At 39.1% G+C, this 25,426-nt stretch overlaps 1 protein-coding gene across 3 annotated transcripts in view; it reads right to left on the bottom strand.

Moving 5' to 3' along the window:
* Nucleotides 1-25,426, bottom strand: part of PARVA (parvin alpha) — an 82,675-nt gene that overhangs the window by 7,304 nt on the left and 49,945 nt on the right. For all 3 annotated transcript variants that reach the window (XM_039340335.1, XM_039340337.1, XM_039340336.1), the window contains 11 exons: nucleotides 22,176-22,265; nucleotides 22,006-22,076; nucleotides 19,743-19,845; nucleotides 18,920-19,060; nucleotides 10,283-10,398; nucleotides 7,555-7,613; nucleotides 7,080-7,099; nucleotides 6,623-6,684; nucleotides 4,977-5,045; nucleotides 955-1,056; nucleotides 647-719 (listed from right to left, as the gene is read on the bottom strand). In XM_039340335.1, the coding sequence (XP_039196269.1) occupies nucleotides 647-719; nucleotides 955-1,056; nucleotides 4,977-5,045; nucleotides 6,623-6,684; nucleotides 7,080-7,099; nucleotides 7,555-7,613; nucleotides 10,283-10,398; nucleotides 18,920-19,060; nucleotides 19,743-19,845; nucleotides 22,006-22,076; nucleotides 22,176-22,265 (906 nt within the window). The remainder of the gene's footprint in view (nucleotides 1-646; nucleotides 720-954; nucleotides 1,057-4,976; nucleotides 5,046-6,622; nucleotides 6,685-7,079; nucleotides 7,100-7,554; nucleotides 7,614-10,282; nucleotides 10,399-18,919; nucleotides 19,061-19,742; nucleotides 19,846-22,005; nucleotides 22,077-22,175; nucleotides 22,266-25,426) is intronic.

The following is a 25,426-nucleotide window of genomic DNA, read 5'->3' as shown; positions in this document are numbered from 1 at the left end:
CAAATGCCACAGTTGTTAAATGAATCAACCCTTTGGTGCCAATTTTACTAAAAAACAGAAATAATTGCTTCTTTTGGCAAAACAGTCATAAAACATGGTCATCTAATTGCAGCATGCTGCAAATGGCCACAAATGGGGCCTGTTTGCCAAGCACCTGAAGGTCGTCATGGGATCATCAGAACATGGAATATGGATTAGACCCCAGATAGGTCCGTTGGAACTTTGAATGGTTGCTAAGCAATCAATTGTAAGTTGAGGACTACCTGTATCTGTTACTTTGATGGGAAATCTTATGATTATGGTAGCATTACGATAAGTAAATGTCCTTTTCCAATCTTATAAAATCTCTATATACAGAAAGAAGATCATTAATACTGCTTCTGTAAATCATCAAAGCTATTCAAAAGAAATTATCAAATTTCCTCTGGACTAAAAAAAGAAACTTTAAGATGTATATCTACTGAAGATGTTAGAATTTCATATGTTTGAGTTTCTAAGACCATAACAAATAGCAGTGGAAAATAAATTAATCCTCATAATTAGGAAATTATCAAATGAAAATAGGCATTTATTTCCTACGAAACATTCCCTACATTTTTAGGTAGCTTTACCAATGAAATATATCCTCAAGACATTCAACAAATACCTTCTGGCCTTGGTTTTGGTTTTTCCAGCCCTCCATCTTGCATTAACTCAAATGCAAATGAGACATTGAGTACCTGATGGGTTAATTAAGAGAAAGCAATTACAATTCTAGACTTGTTTACCGATAGTACGTAACACAATGAAGCAGAATAATACATTAAAAACAGAAGTGTGACATTTATTTAATCTTTATTTAAATCAAGTGTTATTGAGGTTTTTTTTTTGTGCAGGGCTATGAATTCTTTTAGGATGACGACCAGTATAAACATATAGTCAAATTAATTCTTCTTTAAATACATAAAAGTTTACCTTTTGTTCAAAACTGTCAGGAGTTAGGAAGAAGCTGTGAAGAGGCACAAAATAACCTTCAAGAAGACCCATCAGGAGCACCAGATATACACCATCTGCAAACTTTTAAAAATAACACTTTTTTTTAGATCTAATCTTATAAAGATCGCTCTTTGACATGATAAAAAAGTAATTGCTTGATTTTAAAGTTTTGTAAGCATAAATAGTTCCTTTCATTAAGAATGGTAGGACTCAGGTGCTTATAAATGGTTCAGAGCAACTGAGATACCTGACCAAGGGAAGATCAATGATATTCTATAAATATCTGATCTACATGACTTCAAGCGAATCAAGTTTCTGTTGTCCACATGTTACATAAAAAGTATTAATATATGTGGCATCTCTAGGAAAAGATTTTAAAAAATTGCTTCCTTTGAGCTGAATTTGATTTCAAATGACTTCTGCAGACACATCCATACAATTCTCTTGGCTTGATATGAAAAATGGTTTTGTCATCATCTTTTTTCGTTTTTGTTTTAATTTGCCAATTTAGTCACTAGCCCTGGATCTCCCAGGAGACCTCTTTTAAAAATAGTAAGCAGGAACACTCCTGCTTTCTAGATCAGTCTAGATCCATTACCAAGTGCTACCGTTTGCTGGCAAAGAGCAATTCTACCTACTAAAGCATTTTAGTACACAAGACAAGTCACTGCAGTTTTGCTAACAAGTTTTAGACTGTTTTTATCTCACCTTTATCATTTTTATAAATTTTTATAAATAACTCAAGGTGGCAAACATATCTAATATTCCTTCCCCCTCATATTTTTCTGACAGCAGAAAAACTGAAAAACTGTGACTGGCCCAAAGTCATGCAGCTGGCTTTCGTGGAACCAGAACTCTGATTATTATCTGATTGTTGTTTGCCACTCAGAGTTGCCTTTGTGGAGATGGGATGAGATATAAATTTGATTAAAAAATACACAAATAAATAAATAATAAACTTACACTTTCCTGGTTTCTAGCCTGCTGTCTTAACAACTATACCAACTCTCTTGAGGTCTAAATAAGCATTTATCCTTAATGGCTATTTCTACCTGTTTTGCTGCACAATCTAATCCAGGGCTAGTAATTTCATGGTTCCCATTTGGCAGTGTAATCTATTTCTTTTCTCCCACCAAAATTAAAGATGAAAATAAAGGCATTAAGCCTTCATGATGCAATCAATCTCCTTCTTAAAGCTCTCAAAATATAATACAAATTTTCATATCTAACCCACTTATATTGCTTCAAACCTGGAAAACATTCCTTTCAGCTTTTAAAGGAGAATATATATGAAGTATCAACTTCAAAATAAAAAAAATGTTCCCCATCCTGATTGCCTAAGAAACATTTTACCAAAATGATAAAAAAATCTCATTGATAATCCAATTTATTTTTCATGGTTTTAGTTTGCATAAGTGAAAATGTTGAAATTTAAAGGTAACATTATCTCATCAGTTGTCCTCCTTATTAAGGTCTTTCCATGTTAGAGAATAAGGGGAAAGATTTGCTATTTTTTCCAATGCTGGAACTATGACACATACAATGTGAGAAAAATGTTTTCATGAGACTTTCACTGAAGATTACGGGCAAATGTAGATCAAATTGAATATGAATTATAAGAAAGCATTGGGCATATAAGAATAAAATTAAATAAATAAAAATAAAATAGTTATTCTAAGACCTTGACAGCAATTACCATCCTAGAAATTATTTTAAAATGGATGTAAACTATAACACAGTATGTACTTGTATTTGAACAAATACAAATAATATTTGAATTACAGCATTGCTTCTCATTTCAATCAACTCATGAATTTATGCTGTGTTCACACAGAGTAGAAGATTCTTAAAACTTCCCATTCTCTTCCTGTAAGAGAATTTTGCTGTCAGTTTGGATGAAAATACCATCTTCCCGCCTCTAGACAAGATGGGTGGCACACAAATTTAACAAAATAAAAAAATAAATATTATTCTGCATGTATTTTTAAAGTCTAAAATGGCTATCTTGTCCAAAGTCTATTCAAATATTAAAAGACAAATCTTCACTTTGAGTTCATTGCTACAAAAATTAGCAATGTAATAAGGCTTTTGGGCTATCCACATGGATTCTGTGGACATAATATAGTTTATAACTATTTAAAACTTCCTGAAATGTGAAAAATAACATTACTGTGAAGCTCCATTTTTCACTATAAACCAAATTCACTGCTATTCAAAAGTCAAGGGATTTTTTTTTTAAAATACATGTATTATTTTTTCTATATTTCATGAAAGAGCAGATTAGGAGGCTCTTTCCTTTAATTTAAAAAGGAGCAGAAATAGAAAAAAAAACCTGTTGTATGTTAGCATACAATGAATTTGTTTGGATCACATAATAAACCGGGGTTCAGGGTAATGCTCAAACTATGTGTTATATTAGCACAGTCATTTTCATCTTAGCATTATCTAACTATTCCTAATGCTTACGATCAGTAGTTTAACCTCCTTTAGTCAGACCCTAATTATTTCATTCCTTTGCCACAAATCTTTTCATTTTAAATCCCCATTATTTGAAATACTGCCTTTCAGATGTTATTGACCCGTAGCCTCTGGCAACGCAATCCATCTCTGCATTCAGTGAATACCAGTTTCAATAGCATATTTTGGGGGATTTCCAGTAGATTTTGAGTCAGAAAATGACAACTGGATAAACAATGTGACTTATAAGCCACTAAAACAAAACAAAAAACACACCCCATTATTCTTTTTCCATTGAATACTGCAATATTGTAATCCTCCTCAGTATCTTATTTTTTTCCTCCTACTACATGTATACAAATTTCTTTATATTCTACAGAAAAAGGAATGCAATTCCAGCCAAGACTTCCTTCCTATCACCAGCCTTCATGCAGATGGTTTCATGGAAAAAACTTGGGGGGGGGGGGTCAAAGAAGAGAATGAAACACTGTGCAAAGCAGAATATGGCTGCTGGGCTTTTCACTGGGGTATTCAAGAAGAGGGGCAGGGCATAAAAAAAACTTATTGAGTGCACATTAGCTCTATAATACTCTCTATTTAGGCATCATGGATTCATGAAAAATTTGCTTTGGTTAAAAATTGGCATTTTCTTTTCCATGGAAACTTTTTAAACATTATTTACTTTTTTTGTTTTATGGAGAAATCAAGTGTACATTCAATGGATTTTCAAGCAAATGCAAACAAAATAAGATCCTTGTGATCCTATGAAATTTGCTTTTGATAGAGTGAAGAAAAAGAAGGTATTCTATATTATGGAATATGAATACAAACACACATCATGACATATTTTCTCCTGGAATGTCCATAGATCCTGGAGGATCAAACAGCCCAGTCCATTATTGCTATATAAAACCAAAGGGTTCTAGTTTAGCTGTTCCATACTTAGTCAGATGGATTCTGTCATCTAGCCCACCGGTCCCCAACCTTTGTGGCTTAGTGGCCTGGCTGGGGGGGGGGGACGGGAACCAGACCACACAAGCAGCGGGTAGCCATACATCTGTGCAGCTCGACTTGTGCAAGCAGGTCAATGCACAAGCGCATGCACACACAGCTCAACTTGCACAAATTGAGCTGCGCATGCATACATGCACCAGCATACAACTTGCACACCCCAGTTCCAAATAGGCCACAGCCTGCTAATGGGCCACGGCCCGGAGGTTGGGGACCCCTGATTTAGCCAGCAAACATATCACAAGTTTCTTGACTTTTTTATATGGATGGCTTAGCTTTCATTTAATCTATTTTTATCACACAAATGTTTTAGTCATTCTATTATGTAACATGTCATTGTTTTGTTTTTAACCAACAAGAGCCCAATTTGATTGTATCCTTTCTCATGATATAACTGTAATAGAGTGAGGTATGGACAAGAAAAATAAAAGATAATCCTCCAATACATTTTTGCCTTCATTGATTAAATGGTACACATTGGAATAATGTTAAGAAACAATTCTACTCTTCTAAATACATCTGTATAATCCTACCTGAGTTTCTAGTTCTGTAACTTCCAGATTCAGCTTATTGAGGTGCTTATTCACAAAAGTAATGAGAGTCTAGAAATTAAAAACATATATAAACTTTGAAGTTTTTAAAAACATTCAGTAAAACATGCAAATGCTAATCTGAGCTTTAAAATAATTTAGCTTTTAGTAAATTTGCTTATTTGCTGGGTTTTGAGAAAGAGGAAAATGCTATGAAACTCCATCCCCCCCCCAAAAAACCCCAAAATAAAGAATGACTATATATTCTGAGAAATATTTATCAACATATATATATATACAGATTTTTTTTTCTTGACAAAGAGTTAAAGAATTAAGTTGGGAAACTAATATGGCCATTTCGAGCTCATTCTGCTCTCATCAGTTAACCACACCCTTTATGGGATTCGAACCTGGGCAGTTTACATACTAGGCAGTGATTTAACCACCAAGTCACAGGCTAGGATAACTGAGAAAAGAAAATAACATCTGAGCCACAAATAAGCTGTTGTAAAATGGAATGCCACTGTTTTCTCTTCAAGGAAGCTATGATTATCTAGATCAACTGGAGATCATATAATACAAATGTGTGAAATGGCAATTTCGGCATTTCACTCCTTTTCTATATCACTTCTCACTAGAAATAATGTACAGAAAAGCATTTGCATTTATATTATGAAATATTTATTTTAAGCAGAGGGGGAAACTAGTAAAACATCTCAGATTTCAGTAAGGGGCTCTTTCATATGGCTATTTTCTATACAGTTCCTCCAGTGCAGATTCAGAAGGACCAATAAGAAGCCAGAAAGCAAAGAGAACTGAAGTACTTATATAGAGGGAGATATGATGGGAGGCAAGAGGTTGGCACCATGGATTAAGATGGTCAGCCACAGACACGGTATGGATACTAATGGAGCAACAGCAGTTGCTGTGAATTTTCTCAAAGGTTTGGAGAGCAGTTCAATTAGGTACTTAGTCAATTGACTACTACAAAATGCAGAGATTATTTCAACTGCTGTAATTTGAAAGAATTTCATTTAGAACTAGAGAAGCTCTTTGGTTAATCATGAACCATCATTGTGTAATGATCCTCGTAGAAAATAAGGGTTATTACAAGATGCATCCAGATTTAGTTCTATATGGTAGCAATAAGATTGGAGAAGTGTCAATACTTTCCACCCTTAATGCATCTGTGGATTGCTATCTAGCAGCCTTACTAGATAGTAGTTACCCACTCCCTTTTGCAGAGTGCTTGGTCAGAAAAACTTCTCTATACATTTTTGAAAGATATTTTGTAGCCCAAATAATTTGGAATTAGATGCTACATGGATAGAATCCAATGAGATGATATGTTCACAAAATACTGCCTCTATCTGGGATTTACTCAAAATATGAATATTGAGGAAGTGGGAGGGTTCCTGTATTTCTTCTTTCCATATTTGGGCCTACTGGGTGCATCATAAAAAATATAAGCTGAGGAACTTGAAAAGTACACTACTTTGCTCTACACCTAGATGAAATGCTGCAATTAAAAGCATACAACAAATATTAACATGTGAAATGTCTTGGCAACACCACAGTTTAGTCCTAATTACATTCATTGAGTTTCTAAGACAGTTAAATGGCACATATCAAAACCCTTTTTGCCTCACCTTTTTCACAACATTGAGTTTGTCTGGGGCATGGTCAAACAGTGTGTCAAATGCATCTCGTTCTGAAATAGAATTGACGAGAACAACCTGTATAAATGCTACATTACTGAAACATTAAGAATTCAAAAAACCAGAAGGTCATCAACTGCCATTTACATTTAACAAGGAATACTAATCTTTGGCCTTTATTTACAAAATGCACATTCACGTCGATATATTTTGAAATCTATTGTTCTCCAGCCATGCAGATTAGAAAGTATAACGAAGTATTGATTTAAGAAATGTAATTATTTCTAATTATTAAGAAAGTATTCTTCTTTGGAAGAAATACACTGCATATTTACAGTTCAATTAAGAAAAATCAGAATGTGAACTAGTTGACTTTGAATTATATAATTATTAGTGGGGTAATAATTTACAAACATCTAAATAATGTTGAAAATCAATTCATGCTTACCATGCCGTCCTGACATTGCCCTATAGAAAAGGAATAATGCAATTATTTGTATGAGTACTCTTAGTCATTTAATACATTTTGTTCAATGCAGAAATAGACAAAGCAAAATAAATATGCACCTGGCTAATTGCATTCAAAGCAGAAAATACCATTAAAGCAAGCCACGAAATGACCAAGGAGTAGGAGATCCATAAATCTGGTGCCACCAACTAAGAAAGCCCTTACCTAATTGGACCTCTCTCTCTAGGTGGGCACTCACAAAAACTCCTCAAAACATATACGGGAAAACCACCTTCTTGTCTAAACAATTACTTGAACTTAAAGCTTCCTACATTGGGAACATGTCCACATCTTTACATTATTTCTATTCTGCATTATTTGGAGTGAAGCCTGTTTGAAATTTCCATTAGTGGAACCCGTAATCTATCAGCAAGATTTGGTAAAGCTGGCACATCTTCACCTTGACTTGACTTACTCAGTGTTGCCAGTTATTTCCTCTTGGATCTGTCGGGACTGGAGGATTCCTTCTCGCTTCTGGAAAAAATAGCAACAATTAGCCATAGAATAGACTATATTTATTTTCTTTCCTTATTTATACTTTTATTAACTATTCATTCTAAGATGGGAGTCTTCCTGTATGAACCTTGACTCATGTATATAAGGGCAGCTGAACAGGAATTTTTATAAGTTAATGGTAAGCATTTCTTATGGCTGTATATTCATGTTACTGTTATTCCCATTCTAAGGGGAGATCAGACATTGTAAATTAGAAACAGAAGGCAGCAGAAGACCCAAGATACAAGATGGGCCAAAAAGAGACTAGATAGAAACTTATATTTTAACCTCAGGGAAAATAGGGATAGACAGCTATTTTTACCTGGTCACTTTATTGTGAACGCATTCAGAACTCTTCTCCATTTCCACATTAATAAATGCTTTTTATTACAAAAAATTCTACATAAACATTCATGTTTAAATAGTTTTATTTTTTTCCCTCAAAACCTGGAATTTCTAAGATGCTTTCTGTAAAAATAAGCATTTCCAAATAGATGTCAAAATAATAATTGGAAATTGGCATGAAAATAGGAATACTTGATTTCATTTTGATTTAGTTTTGAAATAAGAACAACCACCTCCCACAGACATTCTATTCTGCAATTGTTTTCCTGGAAGGTACAGTTCAGATCTTGTGGAAATGGACAAGAAGCTTCACTTATTCCCAACAGTGGCATTTTCCAGATCTGTGCATTTCAATTCACAAGAGGGTTCATTGCCAAGAGTTCTGGAGCTGTATGCCACAACTCTGCAAGTTGCTAAGACTGGAAAACTCTGCCCTACCCTTGTAAGGATGCCAGTGGCAAAAAGGGAGATTCTTTAGAAGCAAAATTCAGAAGAAAAGCCAGTTAAATATCTAAATAAGAGAAATTCTAAGGCTGACTGAACTAATCTGAATACATGCGCAGCTTCTAAAAGGAAACAGTCAAAAGCCAAGGTACTACAATAGTTTATTAAGATGGCCTTTGAGGCAAGGGAAAGACATGATGTCTAGGGAACCAATCAGAAAAGAAAGAGAGGAAGCTGCAGTCACTTAACTGTCAGAGAAAGAAATTTAGGAGGACCTGCCCTAAATGGTCAGATGGTCAAAATGGCAGTGGGAAGTTAATACTTTCAGATTTGCAAGATTCTGTTAATGTAGCCTTGCAATAAAGTGGAAATTGTTCATCTTAGATTATCCTTGCTGTAATTAAAATTCATGCTTGAGTTGTGATTTGAAGAAAATGAAATATTTGAGGAGATTTCCCCCCTACCCCAAACATCAAGCAAGGGGGCACTGTATTTTATTTAACATTAAAGATGGTGGTCTGGGGAATTATTCATGCATGACAAAATCAGGATCCTGACAGCAGGCAGGAATCTCCCCATCACCAGGGTTCGGTCTGAAATTCCAATTTACTTCCATATTGCTTCGAAACTGTCCTGTCTTTTATGGAAGGAAGGACTTCAAAGTAGGGTGATTATTCACTACGGCATTAAGATAATAATGGAAGCTATTTCTATTACTCCTAGTGTTATTCTACAAATATGGCATATTATCCTACTCATTTGATGATGTATTCTCGATTTTTTAAGCCTTAAGTACAAGAATCAAAAGGTATTCTCCCCCCTCCACCTGAAATAATACCTGAATAAAACCCAGAGAACCAATTTCAAGCAGGTATTGTTGTGTTTGTTTTCCAAACAGCCACAAGCCACAATCTTATTGGTCTATTGTTACTTATATGAAATATAAGCTTATTCTGCCTGTTATTTTAAGGAGACAGAAAACAGCAGGTCTTAGAAATATTTATCACAGAAGCTAGAATTTTCCCAGGCTCTTTCTCCAGATAAAATTCTGAAGAACTGACAAAAGCAAGTTCAGTAAAAATAATAATAATTTTAAAAAGTCATACGACTGGCAGGCATTCACAAGCTGATGGGAAGATCTATATTATTTGCCAGGTTGCACATGTAATATCAAAAGAGGCATTTATTAAACTTGTGTTCAGTGAGCAAATACAAATATTTGAAGTAGAAAGCAGAGCCGTGCAAATCCTTTGAGGGAAATGCTTTGAACCCAGGGGAGTATGTACAAAGCATCTCTTTTTAAATTGAAAAGCAGCCGCCTCTGTTTCCTGGCTTTACAAGCTGCTTCCAAATCTTTCCACATGTGTGTGCACCAGTTGCCACTTTGCTTCACATTTCCCTCAGTAAAGCAAAATGCACGTGCACATGTATGTAGGAAGAGCTGGGAACAGCTTCCGAAGCAGCAATGTAAGCCTGGAAATTGGCAGAGCTGACTCTTTCATGGTTTGAAAATTTAATTTGTGTGCATATTCGTTCAGAAGATTTGTGTAGTCCCAGTAGAACGTGACAACATGGAGCAAGACAAACCAGAAAGGTGAAAAATATTAACTTTAGGACTCTTGCATGACAACTTCAGAGTTACACTTTGCCAAAATCTGATTTAACCTTTACTATATTAATGTTACCGTTCCGCTGCTATGCTATCAGTAATGACAACAGTACACTTAGCTCTGAAAAAGAAATACTGTGCTTTTGACTGTTTTTCTCACTGAAGAAAGATGAACCCAAAACATATCTACTTTCTTATACTTTCTCTAGTTTCAAAAGTGTACAGAAATGCGGAATACATTCATTCATACCTGGACAACCACAACCTGAATAGACACGTGATCTGGCAGTCTGATTGGGGCCCGAAAATACTGCGACAATGCAACTAAAAGATGCAATATTGCAACTAGGCTTTTTGCATGGACAGCTGAAAGAGATTAAAAACTTAAAATTATGCAAGAGAAACTGAAACATTTACTTCCAAACCACTATCGGTATGCAGAATATTTTATCCTTTAACACTTTGCCCACTAGAGATTAATCCAAGGTATTTTCCTCTGTTTTTCTTTCCTGCCATAAATCAATGAATAAATACAACTAAATAAATACAACTAAATCAACATTATTTCAATGAGTTGGGTGTTTCATGTTTCCCGTGATTTAAGAGGTTTGGGCAGCTGTATTAAGTGCTATCTATGGACACCTCTGGGCCATTCTTTTATCTGCACTATTTCAATGTTGATTTATGAAATATGAGAAGGATATTTTTTTCATTCATAAACATGTACTTAATTCAGTTTTAAATATCATAGTGCCTGCAGGAAGATGAATGAGTTCATCTAGCCCAGTGGTTCTCAACCTGTGGGTCGGGACCCCATTTGGGGTCGAACGACCATTTCACGGGGGTCGCCAAACAAGGCTGTCCGCCATTTTTCCCCTTTTCTTTGGCCACGGCCCTGGCACACGGTGATGTATAAGTGGTTGGGGGTCACCACAATATGGGGAACTGTATTATAGGGTCGCGGCATTAGAAAGGTTGAGAACCACTGTTCTCCAGCATGATTGGATGGAGAACCCACGGATGGGTTGTCTTAATCTATCTGCTCCAATTGGACTAAGTCTGAAATTGGTAACGCCCCCTCTGTGCCAAGTGCACCCCAGTTTTAGACTTAGTCCTATTTGCTCTAAGACGCGTTTTGTCTTCGCTCCTGGAGCAGAAGACTGTTAGATTCCATTTAATTGTCTAGCTCAGGCTATTAGTATTAATTGTTTTTTATTGTTGAATTGAATCGATTATTAGCTAGGAAAAAGGATCAATTAGACCAGTCTGAAGCCTATTTAGGCTGACAGACCTGCACCCCCTCCCCCTGGGGGGGGAAGTTTCCCCTTGTTTGTTTCAATCAGTTAGGGACAACAATTCTAACCTTCAAAATCACTCGTTTTTTTCCGGAGCTGCCTTGCGATCCTCCGACTGCCAGCTGATCGTCGGAGGCATTGCCGATCGCGCTGAGGGCTCCGCGACGATCGTCGAGCCTCGCCAGGCCAGCAGGGAGCCTTCCCAGGTCCCTCGTTCACAGCCGGCAGCAACAGGTGAGGAATTGGGCGCGACCCAAATTTCGGAGCTCAGCCGACCTAATTGCATGCCACCAGCTGCTTAGGAGCCCAGGCGATTCACCCGAACGAGGGCTCGTCGCAGCTCACAACCCGGGCCTCAAGGCCTCGTTCCAACGGCCGTTTGTTTTCTGGGCCTTTTTAAGGCGCCAAATTGGCGGCCGCCATTTTGAATTACCTCCGGCGGCCATTTTGGGAGTGGCGAAAGTCACGGGTGGCCATTTTGAGTGGGGCTGAAGCCTCAGCGGCCATTTTGTTTGTGGCTGAAGCCCTCGGCGGCCATTTTGAGTGAGGCTGAAGCCTCGGCGGCCATTTTGTTTGTGGCTGAAGCCCTCGGCGGCCATTTTGAGTGAGGCTGCAGCCTCGGCGGCCATTTTGTTTGTGGCTGAAGCCCTCGGCGGCCATTTTGAGTGAGGCTGAAGCCTCGGTGGCCATTTTGTTTGTGGCTGAAGCCCTCGGCGGCCATTTTGAGTGAGGCTGAAGCCTCGGCGGCCATTTTGTTTGTGGCTGAGGCCTCAGCGCACAATTTGAGTGGGGCTGAGGCCCCGGCGGCCATTTTAATTGTTGCTAAATTCATTGTCAGCCATTTTGGGCGTGGCTAAAGCCACTGGAGGCCTTTTGGGCTGTGGCCGGAGTCCAGGCTGCCTGGAATCTTCTTCTGAAGGCAGCATTCGATCATCGGTGGCCAACGCTTCAGAGAGCAGCTCCGACCGGGGAGGGCCTGATCGATCCTGAGTGATCGGGGTGCCCACATCAGTTCCCCGCCCTTCCCCTCTAGGGCTGAATTATCTCTGTAGACTCCCTTGGTGAACTACAACGCTGAGGGGGCGTTTTGCCAAGGTTGAGACCAGAGCAACCGTCATGGCGGAGAGAGGCAGCGAGTCGGTCAAGAGAAGTCGCCAATCAGAGGCAAGTGGAAAGAGCACCACCAAGCGAGCCCGACTAAGCAGGGAGCCACAGAGAGAGGAAGGGGGCCAAGGACCGAGAACGGTATCCCCAGATTTGGCAGGCACAAGGGGGAGGTCTATATTTGAGCCCCTTTCTTCACATAGTGCCTCGGCCCCAGGGGCTTGGTCTCCCCCCCGAGGAATTGCCGAGTCAGACTCAAGCATAGCGGTGACCTCAGGGAGGGGTATGACTGGTCAGGACACCTCAGGGCCCCAGGCCACATTTACACCCACTGCAGCAGGGCTTCGCCTCCCTGAGAACCAGGCCCTGAACCCAAACTTGCTCCAGTCCATGATAGCCCAGGCTGTGGCTCAATTTATGGCCTCCAACACTCCACAGCCACCCTCCCAGACCGCACATCACTCACAATCTCCGGACTGGACGGATGGCCCCACATCAGACCTGGAGTCTACGGGAGCTGAACAACCTGACCTGATCTTGTCTGAGGACGAGGGCATCGCCCCATCCGAACCCACCCCTCCTGTTGGTCTCTTTGACCATTCCTTTTTTAATTCTCTCTTACTCAAAGCCTGTACTACTGCTAACCTCACTCAACAACAGGAGACCCCACCAACATCCCAAGGTCCCCATGCCATTTACACTGAACCCTCTGTCTCACAGAATCATATTCCCTGCCCTCCCCTTTTCCTAAAGATGGTCCAGAAGCAATGGGAGAACCTAGGGTCCCCCTTGAGCCCTGGGGCTGTAGAAAGACAATTGTTCAACGTCGCTCCTTCCCTGACCTCCCTTTTGGAGATACCCGAAATTGATGAACCCTTGAACTCGTTGTTTCCCAAGTCCAATATTCCTGGGGACATAAATGAGGCACTAAGAGCAGAGGACAAGAAGATCGAGTCTGCCCTACGCAGAGCCCACCAAGCGTCAGCCTGGGCAACGAGGGCGGCAACCTCCATGGCCTTCTTTGCCAGGGCTTCGGTCCTGTGGCTACGGGAGCTCCAGGACATGATCCCTCCAGACCAGCTCAGAGTCCACCAGAATCTGGGTAAGTTGGTGGCCACATCCCAGTATCTGGCCGATGCCTCCTTACACACGGCCAGATACACTGCCCGGACCATCGCGGCAGACATTTCAGCACGAAGACTCCTCTGGCTCAGGAACTGGCGAGCAGACACCAAGGCCAAGTGGCGTCTGGCCTCCAAGCCTTACACAGGTGGACAACTCTTTGGTAAGGCGCTAGAGCCATACCTAACCGAAGGTAAGGATAAGCGCAAGATCCTGGTCAATACATCAAGGAGGGGACATAGGCGCTGGGGGAACTTGTCGCAGAGTAACTACAGAAGGCAGCCCTTTCGGCCAGCGCCATCCTGGGATTGGGCCCAGGCCTCTCGCCCCTCCTTTCAGAGGCAGGAACGACAACAAGATCGTTCAGCATACAGAGGCAGACCACAGTTCCAGACTAAACGGTCCTTTCGGGGCACAGGGAGCCGCTCCTTCAAGCGAGGCAAGTGAGTCTGCAGCCTCACCTCCCATAGGAGGCCGGCTGGCCCTCTATTCCAACATTTGGGCGGCCACTACTACGGATGCATGGGTGTTAGACACCGTCTCCCAAGGTCTACGATTAGAGTTTTATTCCCATCCACCCGATAGGTTCCGCTCTTCCCCTATTTCAACGAACAGGACCAGAGCTGAACTTATGTCAGAAGAAATAGCTCATTTATTGCAAATACACGCAATTGAACCAGTTCCAAAGGAACAAGAAGGGCGAGGGTTTTACTCAGACCTCTTCGTCATTTCCAAAGCTTCAGGGGGCTGGAGGGCGATCTTGAACTTAAAAGGTCTAAACCTCTACCTGAGGTATAAGAAATTTAAGATGCAATCACTTCAATCAATCCTGGCTAGCGTCAGGCAAGGTGACTTTCTTACCTCCATAGACCTGACTGAGGCATATTTGCACATTCCCATTTTTCCTGGACACCGCAAATTCCTCAGATTTAGTTATGCCCGACGCCATTACCAGTACAGAGCCCTTCCATTTGGCCTCTCATCTGCACCGAGAGTATTTACAAAGGTACTGGCAGTGATCGCAGCCCACCTTAGACTAATTCCCATCAGGATTCAATGTTATTTAGATGACATTCTAATTCAGTCATCATCATGGCAAAGTGCCCAAGCAGACCTCGCCCTAGCCATTAAGGTTTTACAGGAGCACGGTTTTTCTGTGAACTTCCAGAAAAGTCATACTATACCAACAACTCGGCTCCTCCATTTGGGGGCAGTTATAGACACAGACAACTGCACGGTATACCTATCTCAGGACCGACGGAACTCTATCCAGACTCTTGTACGTCGGATCCGAAGGGACAGAGTAGTCACATTGGCATCCCTTTCACAGCTACTAGGGAAGATGGTGTCCTGCGTGCAAATTGTGCCATGGGCACGTCTCCATGCCAGGGAATTACAGTGGCTTCTCCTTCCATTTCAGAGACTTCATACCAGCACATCCCACCAGAAGGTCCGAGTTCCACAGGCGGTGTTGAACTCCCTTCGTTGGTGGGACTCTCCAGCACTGTCACGGGGAGCAGAATTCAAAGAACCGGACAGGATCACCGTCACCACAGACGCAAGCCTGTTTGGGTGGGGGGCACACCTCCACACACACTGGGCCCAGGGTCAGTGGTCCAGGCAGGATCTAAAGAACAACATAAACTGGCTGGAACTAAGAGCCATACACATGGCCCTAAAGAGATTCAGCAGCTTAGTACAAGGCCAGCACGTCCTGGTCTTAACCGACAACATCACAGCCAAGGCCCATATCAACAGGCAGGGGGGAACGAGGTCCAAGCCTCTCATGCGAGAGGCCAGATTGCTGGGGTCTTGGGCGGAACTGAATCTTGCCTCCATCAGGGCGGAGCACATATCCGGAGTGGCCAACCAACAGGCGGACTCACTGAGCAGAGCCACCGTGGACCATTCCGAATGGCAGCTGAATCCGGAGATCTTCAGGGAGATCGTGGACAGGTTTGGTTCCCCATCCCTAGATCTGTTTGCCTCCCCAGCCAACTCACAGCTTCCCAGATTCCTTTCCAGGTTCCCGTCCCCATCAGCGGAAGGAACAGATGCACTCCGCAGTTCCTGGCCCAGGGAACTGCTCTATGCCTTTCCTCCACTACCTCTCCTACCGGCCACGATCAGGAAGATCCTTCGCGAACAAGCAGAGGTTCTCCTGGTCGCCCCACATTGGCCGAGACGACCTTGGTTCGCCGACCTGATGGAGCTCTCCGCATCGGCTCCATGGAGGATTCCAGCCAATCGGATCTCCCTCATTCAGGGGGAGTTGCATCATCCAGACCCTCAATGGCTCCAGTTAACCGTCTGGCACTTGAGAGGCAGGCCTTAGGCCTAGACTCATATTCGTCAAGGGTCATAGCCATGATCCAGCAATCCAGGCGACCCTCGACGAATAGAATATACGATGCCACGTGGAAGAGCTTCTGTAATTGGTGTTTAGCACACAATATTGAACCCTTACAGGCTGCAGTGCCAGTTATCCTGGAGTTCCTGATGGATGGTCTGGACAAAGGTCTTTCCACAAGTACCATCCGTAGGCAGGTAGCAGCACTTGCCACGGTTATTTCCTATGGCAAGGAGCCCTTAACACAACACCCTATGATACGCTCCTTCCTAAAGGGAGCTAACAATGCCAGACCACCAACGGTACATAGATATCCCTCCTGGGACCTTCATCAGGTTCTACAGGCTCTCGTCTCACCACCCTTTGAGCCTATTGACAATTGTTTGCTCAAACATTTATCAATGAAGGTGGCATTTCTGGTTGCCATAACTTCAGCCAGAAGGATCTCTGAGCTGGCTGCCCTATCAGTAAGAAAGGACCTGTGTATTTTCCATAAGGACAGGGTTACTCTCAGGTTAGATCCCTCCTTTGTGCCCAAGGTTAACTCCTTATATCATAGGTCCCAGGACATAGTTTTGCCGGACTTCTGTCCGAACCCATCTAATAACACAGAGGCTCAGTGGAACAGATTGGATGTTCGCAGGGCCTTATATTGTTATATACAGAGAACCTCATCTTTCCGCAAGACTGAGGCTCTGTTTGTGTCATTTCACCCATCGTCGTTAGGACAAAAGGTTTCCTCGCCCACTATAGGCAGGTGGATTAGAGCTTGTATTTCTCTGGCATACCAGACTCAGTCACTTCAAGCTCCCAGCCATATCACGGCCCATTCCACCAGGGGCGCAGCCACTACAGCAGCCTGGTCTACCCAGGCATCCATAGAGGAAGTTTGTAGGGCAGCAACATGGGCATCGCCCTCCTCCTTTGTCCGTCACTACAAGATGGATGTATACGCATCCTCTACGGCTTCATTCGGCCGCAAGGTACTAGAACACGCATTAACATTGGATGGGACCCAGGCCCAATCTAATTTCCCACCCTAGGGACACAGGGCTTTGGTATGTCCCATCCGTGGGTTCTCCATCCAATCATGCTGGAGAAAGGGGCGTTGTCTTACCTGAACGCCTTTTCTCAGCATGATGATGGAGAATCCACTCCCTCCCATTAGGTCAGTTGGCCTGGTTCCCATTTGTTCAGACGCGTCGGACTAAAGTCTGGGTATCGCCTTAGTCTAAAACTGGGGTGCACTTGGCACAGAGGGGGCGTTACCAATTTCAGACTTAGTCCAATTGGAGCAGATAGATTAAGACAACCCATCCGTGGATTCTCCATCATCATGCTGAGAAAAGGCGTTCAGGTAAGACAACGCCCCTATCTAGCCCATATCCTTGAGCAATAACTTACTAAACAGAATGACTCAAACATTCTTCACAAACTTGTTAAGAGGTCTTTCACAGCAAGCTTTGTATATGTACTCAACACTAACAAGGCTGCAAGGTATCAAAAGACTTATTATAGAAAATTTCTAATCTGCAACCATCAAAAGAAATAATTCATAACTATTCTAGCATTATTATTATTATTCCCTTTACTTGTGGTATCCATGAATACCATGTTAAATGTTAAGCATGCTTCAATTTAAGATGACCCACATATTATTGAACAACGTTGTAATAGTACTAATGAATTATTCAACTGTATTGTTTGTCTAGATTTGTATAAAAATAGTTTGCAAACTATTATGAAATACATTTTTAGGCTATCTATAGGACAAACATGTTTAAGCAAAACAGCCTAATGTATATAGAAGTGTTTTCAGTCTTTATGCACTATGATCCAACCCAATGTTTAGGATAAAGCATGGAGTATTGTCTCATATACAGGAAGTCCTTGACTTACAACCATAATGAACCCGAATCTTTGTTGTATGTCATGATGGTTGTAAGTTGAGGCATCCACATGATATTTTTTTGCAGCAGTTGTTAAATGAACATTGTGATCATTAAGCAAATGTGGCTGTTGCTAAACTGGCCACCAGAACAAAATACTGGTTTCTGGCAAAAAAAGTCATATGGGATGCTACAAATGGCCATAAATGTGGGTCAGTTTTGCCAAGTGCCCAAAACACAATCAAATGGCTGTGCGTGGGGTGGGAGGGAGGCAATGGCTGCCACTGGAACTTCAAATCTAGGTCTTAAGTATCTTTTTTTGGGGGGGGGGGGGAAATCCATCATAACTTCAAATGGTATTAACTGATTAGTCTAAATTGAAGATTACCCTGTATTTGATTTGGATGAAAGAATTCTATTGTTAGATATACTATTAGCCAGGAATACTTCTTGGAAAGTCTTTTTTTTCCAACATAACTCTGCTAACTAGGAATTGAAAGGAATAAACAGAAGCATCTCTTGGACATGGTTGTAAATTCTTTGCAGAATTTAAAGAGGAAAATGTATTATAGGATTAGCTCTAAAATCTGTGAGAAAATTCTCTCAAATCTCAGGGCAAGAGACAATACAGAAAAATAACAACATTACATAGATTAGACTTTTTTATTTTCCTGTGAATCGGCTCCTTTGGATTTTTTTGTACATAAGTGCTTTTCACACTTATTGTTCTACAAAGCCCCATAACAAGTTTTATCAGAAACAAGAAAAAAGACCTCTCCAGTTTTGAAGAAATTATTCCTTGATAAAAGCAACACTCTGTCTTCATTCATGAAGTGCTACACTGCATGTACAATAGGAATTTAAACTTATCAACCTTTTAATTGCCAATTATTTGCCAAGAATTACAAGCTTTTTTCTTTCGCTCTCTCAGTATGTCTGTGTATGTATGCGCTTTTAAATGTATCTAAAACATTCATAAACATACACAGATTCATGCCTTCACGCACATACCCTTCTAAATTGGCTTCTGGTTACAAAACATTTCTGCCTTTTTTCTTATTTAATAAATTTAACACAATTTTAATGTAAACTGTATACACAAATTCTACTGTAAATAAATAACTCACAGTCCACATTCCATTTGATGCTCCTTGGAGGAAGCTTAAGGGTTTCATTGATCTTTTCAAGGACTGTCTGTAGCTTCTGTTTCTGAGCTATTTCAGACTGTGTGACTTCAGCCACATTGAGTTTCTCACTCTCAAGCTTTTCTGAAGTGATAATGGAAGAAAAAAACAAGTCTTTGCCTCAACTCTATGTACCAAGTTCAACGTGAAGACATTCTGTTCCACCTATTCCAAAATGGATTTTCTATAGAGAACCTAATTTAAAATGTCAAAAGTAACCACTGACAATTCACCAAGCAAATCTTCCTTCCTAAGGAAGCACAGTGATTTCAATACATTTTACATTTATTTCTTCTAAATATTATATCTGACAATATTGACTAATGAGGGTCATGTGTAAAACAATCTATTTTTTTAATGTTAATTATAGTAAACTTTCAAAACTTTATGGTATAGTTTTTTTTTTCAAAATGGCTTTTTTGAAAAATCTGGATCTCATCGTTAAATATGGTAGCACTACAGAAAGACAAATTTCAGAATTGAAGCTTTGAAGCATCAAACTTCAGAGAGATGTCTAATTTAAAATGCTGAGTAAAAATAATCAAAAATATAACACAAACATAAAGGAAATGGTTTTTTGCTGTTTAGACATGATCATTCAATGGCTAAAATCTATGAAAAGTAGGAATAAACTAAAAGTAGGAATAAACTATTCTTAGGAAACAGAAGGAGCCTATCTTCTCTTATTTCTTGGGTTTTTAAAAAGCCATTCTATATAAAGGCAAAATATCATCACACTCTGCATAAAAATAAAATTACTTCTTACCAAAGAGTTTTTGCAGTACTTGTCCATCATACATGTCTTCAGCCAGATCTTTTACAATTATTCTTTCTCCTACTAACACATCATTAATCCAGTCTATTAACACCTTTATTAAGAGACCAAGATTTATCAATATTACCCAAGGCATCATCACAAATGTTATATTGTATCAAATGTGTTAAGCTACACCATTGTTTCAAAAACAACCTACTCATTTTTCAGCTTCACAAATATAGAAGTTATTCTATAGAATCATTTTTCTAATCAATTATCAATAGACATTACAGTTACTTAACGATAATTGCTGGATGCGAAGTTACAGGATAAGACTTAAAATATAAATTACTGCAATTCAATAGTGAAATTCAATGGAAGTTAAAATATAATTACTGCAATCCAGTAGTTAAATTCAATGGTATTTAAGCATGAGGTAAAAAGTAAAGACATCCTCAAGTCACGTTCAACTCCTAGTAACCACATGAACACAATTATGAAGGTTTTTTGGGCAATGATTCAGAAGGGATAAACAATATCGATTTTTTTTCAGTTCTCCAATCAGTGCTGAAGATTAATATACTTAATATACATGAAATAAACAATGAAAATTTAAAGAATGTTCTTCACATTCTAATATTTGCTGTCAGCAAATAAATCACTTACAGTAAATTCTATTTTTAGCCTTTTTTGTTCATAGAAGAAAACGCTGGACTCAAACTCTAAATTTTCAAGGAGATACACTTTTCACTATTAAAAATCTATATGTAAGTTCTGAATAGCAGAAAGAACTCTCTTCCACTTAATGCAAAGTGGACAGGGAAGTAAGTGTCTTCGAAATTATCTCAATCTCAGTAATGAGAACTTTGACTTCATTCTTAAGCATATTGTTAGAAAAATATTAATTGCATAGAATTATTATGAGATGGTGTAGGTTCTCCTGCTTAAGCGGGGAGGCTGGATTAGAAGACTTCCAAGGTCCCTTCCACCTTCTATTCTATTCTATTCTATTCTATTCTATTCTATTCTATTCTATTCTATTCTATTCTATTCTATTCCATTCCATTCCATTCCATTCCATTCCATTCCATTAGAACTATCATCTCTAATTTCAGCAGCACTGGAAGTTTATCAGAACTTTCTGTTTTTAATCTTCAAAAGTCACTAATATTGGATTCGGATGAAATGTATGTGGTCCACTGATTTTATTAAATTCCTATCAGGCTTTCAACTCAACAAGAAAAACCTGCTACTCATCACATGAATTAAGAGTTTAAAAATAATAGTGAAAATGCTCTTTGGTCAACTAAATTAACTAAATCTCATTTCAGCTCACAAAATGGGCATTCCATACTGGATAATTGGAGAGAAAAATAATTCAGGGGGATTCCAGCTATCTTTTGTAATCCTCCAAAAATCTGTTCTACAAACTTGAGGGTTTCCAGGAACATATGGAAAGGGGTTCAGAGAGTAGAAGAAATTAGTGAAAATTGTTTCTCCACCTTCTTTTAGTGAATTAAAATGAAATGATCTTCCATTGATGCAATATTACTTTCAACTTCAGTTTACACTGTGGCATTCCCATTAAATTTAAAAATTACCCACTGCTTATCTTAAAAACTTCAAATATGCCTGGTTTTAAATAAGTTGACATTCAAACCTGGGGGAAAATCCTCATCTCTGAGGAAATGGAACTCCAATATGCTCTTTTCTTCCCACATGCTAAAGAATATTAATTTCACAAGTCTTTGGTGCCTATGATTAAGATTTAAAAATGCAGATTGTTGATTTTCAGTCACTGGATATATTTTTAGTTCTGCTGTAAATATGAATTATTCCATTTTTGTTTGGCTATTATCTATTGTTGTATTTCAGATAATTTCTTTGTTTATATCTTGGAAAGCCTAACAGAATTAAACAGCAAGATTTAAAATATTTTAAATAAATACCTAACCTATTTAGAAAAAAAAATTGGGGGGGGGGGAATCAGTATCAAAGCTATAATCTGCAAACTATTTTCTGCTAAAGAATCCAGTGATTCACAAGCCATTTGTCTTAAACACAGGAAATATGTTTTACAATGAGTAAAATGTTGAGTAAATGGTGGTAGGAGAAGGCTGGATGTAATCCAGTGATCTTATGCACACACACAAAAAAATAACATTCAAAAAACACAGCTTACTTTATTTTGCCTGAATTTTATAGATTACTCGAGAATCCAAGTAAAATTCCAGGTTCATTTTGTTTCCAAAAACTACTTTCAAAGTATTACCTTCATTAGCTCCTGTAGTTTTGGGTCACTTCTTGAATTGGGATCAATCATTGTTCGGACTTCATTTTCCTCTTTGAAAAAAAATGGAGAGAAATAAAGAAGGAAGATTCTTCATTATAAAAAAGGCATACTTGTGACCAGTTTAAAGAAAAAAAAGTATTTCAAATTACCTAACATAGTATCTTCTGGATCTAATTCAAAAGAAATTGGACTGAGTGGTAAATTTATGGCATTTATTCCTTCTTCCTGTAGTTCAGACACTGAAAGAAAAGAAAAAAAAGTTTAGTGAAATTTAATTTTTTTTTTGTTACAATGCCTTTTGGTAGCAATGAGGAATGCACCTTATGTTCTTATGCAATGTTGACAAATAATTGTAAAGTGATGTGAGCAGGTAACAAAATACAAAACTGAGAAATAACAGTAACGAGAAAAAATCAAGGCTCATTGAGGACCTGACATGACTGCAACTTTCTGCTAGCTTCCAACAAGCAATATCTGTGGGGCTGGAAGTTGTAGATCCTGAGCAACTTGCAAGCAGGCCAGAGGACTTGTAGGTAATGGTCACTCACAAAAAACAGTTCTATTGCAATAATCACGTAAAAACTGCATGCACTCATTAAATCATTCAAAATCATTCTATATGAGTGTTTTAAAAACTGAAACTGCACCACAACATTCCCTCCTCAACCCACACCCACTCATGTGGCACTACAGAAACCTCTCCCTAGCCCGAACCCACTCCCCACATCACCCCTCTGCCTCACTCTGTAGCAGCCCAAGTCCTCTGGCTTGCTTGCAAGTTGCCCAGGACTTACAACTTCCAGCCCCACTGACATTGCTTGTGGGAAGCCAGCAGAAAGTTGCAGTCATGTCAGGTCCTCAATGACTCATGATTTTTGCTTAACAATGGCAACAGAGGTGTGGGATTGCAAGCAGGCCAGAGCTGCTTGGCAACGTGTTCACAGGATATCTCATTTTATCATTATTTAACTGCATCTCTTAGCAATGGCAATTCAAGTCCCAGTTACCCTTGTTAAGTGAGGACTTCTTTAAATGTTGCACACCTAAAATGCCAGTCCTGATTTACTGCAGAATTGCTGCAGAAAGAGTGCAGAAAGAGTGCCAACTCTTATGTATGTGTAGATTTCTGCTATGTAGACATTGGGGGATAGGGCCCAGGGAAGATATGCAACATTTTGGAGAAGGACCAGTTCTCTTGCCCCTGTGGAACTCTTCATATTTATGGAATTCAATCTATGCATTAGTGAAAGGATAGCCTAATAATATTCAGCAAAAAATATCCTCAATTTGAAGAACCTGATGCAAAAATAGACAATGAAGAATAGATGCTTGTCCATCGCTAATCTAGAAGCAGCTTTCTTTCCCCAAATAAAAATATATAAATAAATTCTGCCCTTTAAAGTCCCTAGAAACTGATGAGTCTATCGGAAAGCATAAATAGCAGTGTCTGCAAGGTTTAAATTAGCTTAATTTCTTTAGTACATGCAGACATGTCCTCCATGCTGTGCTTTATTAGACTTTCTCATGTCTTTTGATACCTATTTATATTTCCTTCCATTAGTGATTTCAAACATTCCATCTTGAAGGCTTCCTACTAGTTTATTTCAAATTATAGGGAAGAAGAAAAAAAGGAGAAGCTGCCGCTAATGGTTAACAACATACTGTGCTGCTCAACAGTTACAGTTATTGTTTTTAAAGGCTGGGAAAATGAAAAAAAAAAGTCTTTGTTTTGGCAAGCAATTACTGATCTGGCCTAAATAGAAAAAAGAGATGAAAGAGGAAACCAGATCTATTTTCTTAATTCTGTAAACATAATCTTTATTGTTTAGGCATTGGGTAAAAGGGGCTCGCTATTTGTTTAGCACAATTCTCTACTAATGTATAGTTTTGGTTACCAGGTGCTCCAAAAAGAAGTTAATGTTCTCTAATTGGTATATAAGATGGAATTTGCCAAAAGCACACCTGACCACCTACAACCTACACAAGAGCATTGAATCCAGAAGCATCCCGAAGATGCACATTGTGTTTTTAGGAACTGTGTAACTCCATTCAACATCAACGGCATTTCATTACTCAAATAATATTATTTCCAATCCAAAGCATCAATTTCCCAGCATTAAGTTTGCTCTCCCTCATCCAAGAACTGAATATATGTGTCAATTTACTAGTTCCATAGCTTCCAAAGCTAAGAATTAGTGGGAAATAAAGGTAGTGTTGTCTGTAATTCGCAAACTGTTGATAATGAAATTCATTATACAAATGGTTTATTTCAGTGGTTTGCATTGCTACATGTCTGCCCGTAAACATGTCCTCTGAGGATTATCAGCCTGTGGAGTGGAAGAGAATCACCCCATATTACTTAGAAAGACCAGACTCATAATGTGCCTGATAAACCCAAGACAGAAAGCTGTGATAAGAAACATCATGATCATACAATCAAACACCACTGGAAAAAAATATATATGATTATTTTAGCCACATTTATTGATCAAGACATACAAATCTATTTTCATCTCCAAAGCAGGACATACAGTAATTTAAACTGGAGAGATCTAGGTAAAATGCTTTGCTCCAAAATTGTGAAGAGTTGACATTTCCCCTTTCTAGCTCATAAATATAGTTATGAATAAATGATAGGCATTTCTAAAGGTGACTGTTAGTAAGTATTGGGCATTGGTATTTTATGCACATTACAATTCTTTACGGATCTGGATGCATTTACCTGCCATGGTTCAAAGCATCTATAGGAAACAATATACCAGTTGCTTTAATATTGACCTATATTGGCCAGGGCATCTGAACATGAATATGAATAATACTGTCTAAAAGTGGCATTGCAGATTCATTACAATCAGACTAAATGGATAAAGCCATTGAGTTCACAGACTAACTCTGTGAACATTGAACAGAGGTGACTTTGGGAGAGAAATGGCATCATCACTCCTTAGTTACAGAGGATGCCAGACGTTTATACGCCTCCAGTCCCTCTCTCTCTCTCTCTCTCTCTCTCTCTCTCTCTCTCTCTCTCTCTCTCTCTCTCCCTCCCTCTCTCTGTGTAGCATACTATCTATTTTCCTACCCAGTTTTCCAGAAACAATTATGTATTCAAAGACACTATTTTATTTCATATAGGTAGAACTCTGTGCAGTTTTGTTTTTTAATCAAGCTTTACAATTATTGTTTATTAACACATATTTAAAAATTAAAATAGGATGAATAAATGTTGATATTTATTAAAATCATTGTACCTTTCTAGTTTCAAAAATAAATGCATAATGAACATTTTATATAGTGATTTTATTATTATTATAAACCTATAAAGGAAAATTCATTTAGACCAGCCCCCAAATTATGTTCACTATAAAATATAGGATTAGTAGTCCAACACACCTGAAAAATA

Source organism: Crotalus tigris, unplaced genomic scaffold, assembly GCF_016545835.1.
Source record: "Crotalus tigris isolate CLP2741 ecotype Arizona unplaced genomic scaffold, ASM1654583v1 scf7180000017744.3724543626:3957646, whole genome shotgun sequence".
NCBI lineage: Eukaryota > Metazoa > Chordata > Lepidosauria > Squamata > Viperidae > Crotalus > Crotalus tigris.
This window is presented reverse-complemented; position numbering and strand designations above follow the sequence as displayed.